This window comes from Condylura cristata, unplaced genomic scaffold (assembly GCF_000260355.1).
Source record: "Condylura cristata isolate star-nosed mole 26May11 unplaced genomic scaffold, ConCri1.0 scaffold00041, whole genome shotgun sequence".
In the NCBI taxonomy this organism is placed as follows: Eukaryota; Metazoa; Chordata; class Mammalia; order Eulipotyphla; family Talpidae; genus Condylura; species Condylura cristata.
This window is the reverse complement of record NW_004567142.1, coordinates 2,846,305-2,855,290: the sequence shown is the minus strand read 5'-3', so window position 1 is coordinate 2,855,290 and position 8,986 is coordinate 2,846,305. Positions and strand designations below refer to the sequence as shown.

At 57.0% G+C, this 8,986-nt stretch overlaps 1 protein-coding gene across 1 annotated transcript; it reads left to right on the top strand.

Annotated features, from left to right (window-relative positions):
- The first annotated feature begins 6,297 nt into the window (after window positions 1-6,297).
- GPR4 (G protein-coupled receptor 4) lies at window positions 6,298-8,527 on the top strand. The gene has a single exon (XM_004694203.2). It carries the CDS (start codon window positions 7,225-7,227, stop codon window positions 8,299-8,301), a length of 1,077 nt encoding a protein of 358 aa, XP_004694260.1. The 5' UTR covers window positions 6,298-7,224; the 3' UTR covers window positions 8,302-8,527.
- The last annotated feature ends 459 nt before the right edge of the window (window positions 8,528-8,986 follow it).

Here is an 8,986-nt window from a genome sequence, read left to right as displayed (position 1 = left end):
CTGCCCTGGGCGCGTCTCGTCCTCCGCCAGCCTGAGTCTCGGCCTCTGCCGCTCTCTCCCGCCGCCGTGTCTCTCCACAGGTCCGCGTGTCTCTGCGTCTGCGTCTCCATCTCTGCCGCTGTCCCCGGAGCCCTTGGCCGTCTGTCCGCCCCACCCCTGCTCTGGACCTCTCGGTCTCTGCGGCCCCTGCCCGCACCTCCCCACCTCTGCGCTTCTCTTTGCTTGTCCCTCCCTGTCTCCCCTCTTTCAGCCCAACGCCATGGCACCCCCAAACCGGACACAGCCCAGAACTACCCCCCCCCCCGGCGCAGTGTGGGAGGCGGAAGCCTGCCGGCGAGGCTGCCATCTGGGCAGGTGGCCTCTGACACCGTGACCCAGTGCCCCTTCGGAGTCGCTGCGCTCCCGAGGAGGTCGCACCCACCCCACCCTCCGATTTCAGGAATTCCTGCCTGGGGGTGGACTTCCTCCCCTACTTCCTCCCTTCCAGGATCTGGCTGGGTCACTGTTAACTCCTCCCTGCCTCTCCTCGCCCCTCTGCCTGGAGCTGGACATCCCCTGTCACCCCCAACTGCAAAGCAGCTTACAGACAGTTCTGGAATTTCTGTCGGGCTGTTTCAGGCTTTGTGCTGTGTACTCAGGCGTGGTGTGCGCAGGGGGTCAGGTGGAGATGATGGGGCTCCCCCCATCGCAGCCACCCCCCCAGGGCCCACCAACAGCGCTCCCACCCACCCCTGTCGTGAGACTGAATTGGAATCCAGGTTTGGGTAAAGGTGGGGAGGTTTTCCTGCCTGGTGGGGGGATTCCCAGTAGGAGAGGCGAGAGACCCCCCAGGAGCGGAGGGTGGGGGCTCCTGAGATTCTCATAGTCAAAGACGCTTGGGTGTGAATCTTGGATGGAGACCCAGGATGTCAGGGCGACTGAGGGGTGAGCTAGAAACACGTGAACTTTCAATACAAGGTCCTCAGTCTGACGCCTCAGTCCTGGAAGATCAGTGCTGGAATCTTGGCAGTTTCCAGCCCAGAGATCAAAAGGGGCTCCTGGAGCCCTGTAAGCCACACCCCATTTTACAGTTGTGGAAACTGAGATCCAAGAGCAGTGACCCCCTTAGGGAGACCGCACCAGGCTGAGAGTTGGGACTCTAGTTCCGCTGAAGCCCAAATCCAGAGAGCTGACTGCTTCTGCTGCTGCTCAGTGGGATTAATTTGGGGGAGGTTTTCACAGGGAGAAGGGAAGAATGCCAGGGAGAGCATGAGTGGCCGGCATCCAGAGGGAGCCTTTTAAGAGCAGAGAAGAGAAAATATTTCTAAAATCCATGGTGGTGGAGAGGCAGAGGGGACACGAGTTGGTTTGTGGAAGAGGTGAAATTTCAGAGGGATGAGGGGGTGGGGGGCCGGGATGTACCCAGCCCCCCCCCCCCATGAAGCCCACTGCTCCCCTGGGACAAGGCCTATAATTTCATTTGTGTCTAGACAAATAATAACTCAGCTGGTGGGAGCGAGCAGGGAGGGAGGAGGCCAGCCTTGCTGGGCACTGGCCGGGAGGGGCCAGGGCCCAGGTGTGAGAAGTTAGGGGCCAGGTGGGGTGGCAGCTAAGAGATCTGAGAATGCCAGGGCAATCGTACAATCCTATAACTTCAGGCTGCTGGAATGTCAAAGATAAACAGAATAGGCAAGAGGGGACAAGGGGAAGTGGGGTTCACCATGTATAGAGGATGTCCCCATTTCTTTAAAAAAGAAAAGGCAGATACGTATTCCTGTTTGCCAGGCCAAAAAGAATAATCAGTGGCAGTTTAATAATAGATTAAGAAAGTTGCAGAATGCTTTAAAAAAACATCATAGAGCCTTCTAACAATAGAACTTTAGAATTTGGGAATGTGAGACTCCTAGGATATTGGAAACTTAGAAGGCGAAGAGCAGGGGAGCGCGATGATGATAATAATAGGAAGAAAGGCTGCCGGCCTGTTACAATAATAGAACAGCGTGCGGAGCTGGACATTGCCACCCAGAAGGGCCGAGGCAGAGGCCGAGGGTAGAACTGGAGGAACCCGGGGACCCTTCCGGTGGTGTGGTGGGGGCTGTGGCAGGGCGATGAGGACCCTTTCTGTAGAAAAGGGGAAACTGAGGCCCAGTGGGGTGATGGCAGTGGCCAGGGTGGCCTGACTGCCCTGGCTTCCGCTGCTGCCTGCCAGGCACCAGGTGGGGAGCGAGGCGTGATCACATTTCGTCCCCTAATGAGCAGACTGGCGCTGACCGGTCCCGGGGCTGCCTGGGAGGAGGGGGAGCGAGCGGGAGCCCACGGAGCAGGGGAGTGCAGGAGAGAGGCTGCCCCATGGCTTCCAGGACCGAGCTGGTGAGTGAGCCGAGGTGGTGGGGAGTGTAGGTGGCTAAGAGGTCTCCCTCTTGTCCTCTCAACTCCCCAAATCCTTTAGCCTGGGATTTAAGGGTGGCCGGTGGGGCCAGCGACAAGCCTGGTCAGAGCAGCTGAAGCCTAGGGTGGGTGCCAGGATCCCTTCATCCTTCCTGGCGTCCCTCCCCCCACAGCTGAACTGGGGGTTCTCTCTCTTCCCTGGCCCTCTGGGAGGAGCCAGCAGGACCAAAGAGAGGGGTCGGGGAGACAGGGGGTACTTCTTGTGGAGATTGTGAGATTTAGGAGTTCACTCCCCAACAAAGCCCGAATAAGGGTCTTGGATAGGGTTGAGAAGTGGACAAGGGGGTCAGGTGGTCGAGGGCAGGCGAACGCCATGGTCACTTGCTTTTTTATGGGGAGAATATGCTTCAGCATATTCTTAAAGGGGGCTGCAGGGAGGCAGGAGAGAGAGATTCAGGGAGGGGACACCATGTGGTTGCAAAAATAAATGAGTGGGACATCTGCCCAGTCTTGACCCCTCATGTGACTTACGCAACTGCCTTGTCTCTCCAGGCCTCCGTTGGTTTCCCCATCTGTACCAGGAGGGGGTTGTACCCCCAACATTGCTCATACCATAGGCCTGTTGCACTGTGGAATCTTGACAGCCTGGCATTCCTGCTGTCTTTTGGGGTTGGATGGTGAGCAGAGCTCAGTGTAGGAGAAGTCTGGGCGCTTGAGTACTCCTCCCCCATGCTCAGACACCCCGCCCCCCACCAGGTGAATTGAGGCTGAGGGAGTGGTGAGTACCGACTGGTTCCCCTCCAGGAAACTGGCCTTGAGGCCGTTTCCTCTGGCTGCCAGAAATAAGTTCGGTCCTTGGTCCTGGGCTGGGCTCCAGGGTGGGCACAGGCTTCTCATTCCCAGCTCCCGTTAGGGATGGGTTCCCCTCTCTCTCTCTTTAAAATGTTTATTGCAGTAACATGGGTTGACAAACTGTTTCATTTCCTGCCTTAGCTCTCCAGTGCTTATGGAATAATAATAACTGTTCAAATTCTGCATGTCTTATGGGTGATTTCATGTTCCACCAAGCATTTTCACATCCTTGGTGTGACTAGTATCAATGCTGTGTCCACTCCCCTCTCTTTATACAGAAGGGGAAACTGAGGAAGTAATTCCTGTATCTCAGGAAGGAGAGAAGAGGAGGGCAGAGAGGGGAAGCTGGCGTCAGGGGAAGGTGTGAGAGGGCTTGGGGTGCCTGGGTCTGGGGGCGCGGGGGGGGGGGTTTCAGTTCCACAGGGAGGAATTGGATCCCACTGTTCCGGGAAGCCAGCTTCCTCCCCCCAGTTCCCCAGGATCTGGGGTTCTGTCTGCGAGTGGGTTGCCCAGGACCCCGCAGGGGATGGGACTTACTAAGAATTGACCTTTCAGAGTCAATTCTGTAGGGAGAGATCCTGCCCTTTTCTTCGCTTTTTGCCTCCCCACCTCTTTTCCTGGGATCCCACTGGGACTTGTTTGAACTTGAAGTGGGGGTGGTGCCACCTCAAGAGGAGAGGGAGCCTACCGACAGCTATGTGTTTCCAAGTCTGCAGTCGTTTATTGGGGGCCTGCTGTATGCTGGACATGTCCCAGGTGCTGGGGACACAGCATTCAGCCCATTTCAGGAGCGCTCTGGTTGTTTTGTTTTGTTTTTTAAATTTATTTCTTACTCTTTTGTTCGTTTTTTGGTACAATACTTGGTTTTCCTGGAGTGCTCATTCTGGGCAGACAGACAGACACAAATGGACAGGATATAAAGCGATGTTAGGAGGGGGAGGCAGGACTCTGGGGGGGTCCTCCCCAGGAGGTGAAGGGGAGCTGATCCTGACAGGTAGAGGTTACTTTAAGGGCATAAGTCTTTTGTTCGTTTGCTTTAAGATTTGTTCATTTTATTTATTTATGCATATAAGAGCTGGGGTGTCGAAATGTAGGGGGGAGGTGAGAGGATTCACCAGACAGAGTGGGGCACAGAACAGAAGGATGGATGGATGAACTTGAGCAATAGCAGAATCCAGGGACCTCCCTGGTGGCGTAACGGGTTAAGCACAGCTCTACGCACTAGGAATATAGTGAATATAGCCACAGCTGCAGCTGCTTCAGGGAGAGTTAGATCCCTGCCAGGGAGGTGATCTGCAGGATCCACAAGGCACAGCAGAGCTCTTCTGTCTCCCCGCTGCTCCCCTCAGCAGTGTGTTCCATGGATCCGCCTGTTCTACTCCCCACTCTGCCTCTGGTGAATCCTCTCACCACCCTGCACCTCTGGCCTGAACCCCAGTTCTGTATGCATAAGTAAATAAATCTTAAAAAAAAAAAAAAAGAAAAAGAACAGGAGGATCTACTGAAATACACTCCTGAGGGGAGTAGCAGGAGGGTCAGAAGAGGGCTGCTGCGCCATGTGGGTCACCTCCCCATGAAGTGGGGTACATAGCTTCATGGTGCTGAGACTTAACTCTTGCACCACCAGGGAGCCCCTTAAGGACATAAGTTCTGAGACTGGAAAGACAGCCCTAGCCTGAGCCTGCTGAGGCAGATGAGCTGGGCTGGCCAGGATCCCTGGCAGCCCCTTGGCACCTGGGCGTGGGATGGGCCCCAAGTTTCCTGGGAAGCCTTGGAGCTCTTCAAGCAGAAAGGTAACAAGAGCTGATTTCCATGCTAGAAAGCCCTTCCTGGCCACCGTGTGGGAAGTGAGTGGAGCGCAGTGGCGGGGCTTGGGGAGAGCTGTGTGGATGCAGGATTTATGGTGGAGGCAGGGACAGGAGGACTTTCCCATAGAAAATGGCTGGGCACTCGGGAGGGTCCCATGGACCTGCTGTGTGGCTTCGGCTTCGGGCTCCTCCTTACCCTCTCTGGGTGGAGGTGCCCCCATTTCATTTCACCGAGAGCACAGAGAACCTTTCCTTTCTACTCTTTTAGCTGGGGTTTCCAGTTAAAGTCTCATTTTAAATTTCCAGAGCCTAAAAACTAAATGTGTGCAAACCCTTGGGATGGCTTCTGAAGTGCCGGTGCAAGGCATGGCTGCCTTGGGGCTGCCTGTGTGTGGGCTTTGCCAGGGCAGTCCTTTGCCCCACGCTTGCACGTCTGCCCAGCACCGGTGAGGGGTGCCAAGCCCGTCTCTCCCTGGAAAAGTCAGAGGTATGGGAAGAGGAGGGGAGTGACAGGTTCCCAGGGCAGGCACTGTCTCTAGGGCTCCCCCTTCCTCCCCCCACCCTGAGGCAGACCCTGATGCAGCCCCTCCGCTCATCCTTTCCCTCAGCCTCCTCAGTCGTGGTTCCCAGACTCTCACCCCATCAGCCTAGACCCCTTTTTGCAGTTACTCTTGGGTGGAAACTGGAGCTGGAGGGTGAAGAAACTGGAGAAAGGGGGTGAGAGTGGAGATTTCCCCTCTCCCGTCATCAGGACCTTGGACAGGTCTCTGAACCCGCTCGTGCCTCAGTTTGTCCAGTAGGGAGGATAACAGTCATTCATTATGAAGTTTTCGAACAGCTAATAAATGACTACTCATAAAGCGCCGAGAACAGGCTCTGCTGTTTTAGTAACACGCAAGCTCTGCAGCAGTCATTGCCATCTAGAGTGGGGCCCCCTGAGTTTGGAACGATGGGAGGCTGGTCCCAGCCCAGTGCTATCTAGCTGCACTTCCCTAGCTAGCTGGGTGTCACTGAGGGGCGTAACTCAACCTGGCTGAGCCCTGTCTGTGAAATGAGGCGTCCAGCCTTTTCTGTAGCATGGCACAATACTTTGTATCAGTTTTACATGGTTTCTGGGAGAAAGTTCTAAAATTCAGGTAGGGTCTTTGCTTTAACATCTCCTGGTGGGGGAAATATATCTGGCACCTCAAATTTGTGTTTGCAGAGATCTGTTGCTTAGCATGGGTCTGGGGTGTCAGCCTTCTGCAATCACAGGGATTGTGGATAGGGGTGTAGGGAGGAGGCTCTGTGGCTCCCCTCACTGAGGTTCTCTCTCCCCACAGGCCCTGCAAAGTCAGCTTTGAAATGTGCAGTGAGGTGGGGCTTACCTCACCTCAACTGCTCAGTCCCCCACAGGACAAAGTCAGAGTCCTTCTGCTGACCCTTCAAACTCCTCTTCGCCTTATTCAAGCTACCCCCTCCATCCTTAACACTTCTCTGATCCAGTTCTTACCCACCTCCTTCCTGTTACTTAAAAACTTTTCCTGAATTTCCCAGACAAGCCCTTCCTCGTCCCCCGCCCCCAACAGCCCTCCTGTTAGCCAGTCTCCTCTGGGCTACCTTCCTTATGTCCTTAGTTCTTGCTGGGGTCCAGCGAAATGGCCAGCATTCCACCCCACCCCATTACCTGGTATTTTTAACACTCCCTAACTGTAGTCCCTACCACCTCAGCCCATAGATTGACATAGAGGGCTGTCCCTCCCACATCTTTCCCTTCTTCTAGCACATTCCATCCCACCATTATGTCAGCACAACCACTCTTACTTCCTACACCCTCTACCAAAACCTCTGCCTCTTTCCTCTCCTCTCTAAGGCTCTCCACAGCCAATTTCTGGCCAACTTTTGTGTTATCCAGTGCTCTCTCATTTACAATCTGATCAGGCCCATAAAAAACCCCCTTGACAAAGGTCTTTGTTAATCCCACCATCCCCAACCGTCCCCTGTGGTAACTTTATTCCTCCTCCAGCTCTCCCCTCTGGACCTCTGCCCTTCCCTCCCAGCTCCAAGGTCAGTCTCATCTCTGCACTGTGGACTGCCTCCCACCATGTTCCCCTGAGCCCCCTCTCTGGGGAGCTCAGGGGCCCGATGGCCTCCCGCCCCTGTGGCCCCACAGCCCCGGCGGGCCAGGGGAAGCACCTCCGCAGCCAGGGTGCCGAGGATGGGCAACCGCACGTGGGAGGGCTGCCATGTGGACTCCCGTGTGGACCACCTCTTCCCGCCCTCGCTCTATATCGTCGTCATTGGCGTGGGGCTGCCCACCAACTGCCTGGCCCTGTGGGCTGCCTACCGCCAGGTGCGGCAGCGCAACGAGCTGGGCGTGTACCTCATGAACCTGAGCATCGCCGACCTGCTGTACATCTGCACGCTGCCTCTGTGGGTGGATTACTTCCTGCACCACGACAACTGGATCCACGGCCCCGGCTCCTGCAAGCTCTTCGGCTTCATCTTCTACACGAACATCTACATCAGCATCGCCTTCCTGTGCTGCATCTCGGTGGACCGCTACCTGGCCGTGGCCCACCCGCTGCGCTTCGCCCGCCTGCGCCGCGTCAAGACGGCCGTGGCCGTGAGCTCCGTGGTCTGGGCGACGGAGCTGGGCGCTAACTCGGCTCCCCTGTTCCACGACGAGCTGTTCCGGGACCGCTACAACCACACCTTCTGCTTCGAGAAGTTCCCCATGGAGGGCTGGGTGGCCTGGATGAACCTCTACCGGGTCTTCGTGGGCTTCCTCTTCCCCTGGGCCCTGATGCTGCTGTCCTACTGCGGCATCCTGCGGGCCGTGCGCGGCAGCGTGTCCACCGAGCGCCAGGAGAAGGCCAAGATCAAGCGGCTGGCCCTCAGCCTCATCGCCATCGTGCTGGTGTGCTTCGCGCCCTACCACGTGCTGCTGCTCTCCCGCAGCGCCGTCTACCTGGGCCGCCCCTGGGACTGTGGCTTCGAGGAGCGGGTCTTCTCGGCGTACCACAGCTCGCTGGCCTTCACCAGCCTCAACTGCGTGGCGGATCCCATCCTCTACTGCCTCGTCAACGAGGGCGCCCGCGGAGACGTGGCCAAGGCCCTGCACAGCCTCCTGCACTTCCTGGCCAGCGACAAGCCACAGGAGATGGCCAGCGCCTCCCTCACCCTCGAGACCCCACTGACTTCCAAAAGGAACAGCGCGGCCAAGGCCACGGCGGCGGCCCGTCCGCCCCAGGGGGACCAGGTGCAGCTGAAGATGCTGCCCCCCGCACAGTGAACCCCCACGCCTCCCCTCCACGGCTGGTCCGGTGTGTGCAAGTTACGTGCAATTAAGACCATGTTAATATTCACAAGAATATACACAGGGAAACCAACCGTGAGGGCGGTGTTCTCACTGGGCCGGGGCCCCCAGCAGTCCGGCTGACGTGACACGGGTCCCATGCTGGGTGGCGGCAGTGACACCATGGGACACACGACGGCCCTGGCCTCACGGGCCCCGACCCCACTGGCGGAGAAGGCGCTAGACACCTACCGAAGGTGATGACCCAGCAACGAGCAGGGCTCTAACAGGGGAGCCTGGGAGCTGGGGGAGCCCTGGGGGAGCCCGGGAGGGCATCCGACACAGCCTGGGGGGCAGGGAGGGCTTCCTGGTGGAGGCGACCAGCAAACGAAGTCGCTTCATTTCCAAGGTGTCGACAAGAAGGAAAAAAGTTTATTTTCAGTAAGGAGGTGAAAATCTGGTTCGAGAGGAAGGTGGAAGGAGAAATTCAGTGTGGTGTGAAGCCCTTGGGAAGCCCCTGGCTGTACAGGGGTGAGAGAGCACAAGAGAGCAATTCTGAATTTTCGATAAACAGCATTGTCCAGGGTAGAACAGAGGGAGGGACAGAGTCAGCGTCCAGTGAAGGGCAGACTGGCTGGAGAGCAGTGATCAGGGCAGGCTGGGGTGGGGGGGCTCAGGACGA

What these genes read in the sequence shown, in the direction of transcription:
- GPR4 (XM_004694203.2), top strand. Translation starts at nt 7,225, where the DNA reads ATGGGCAACCGCACGTGGGAGGGCTGCCATGTGGACTCCCGTGTGGAC.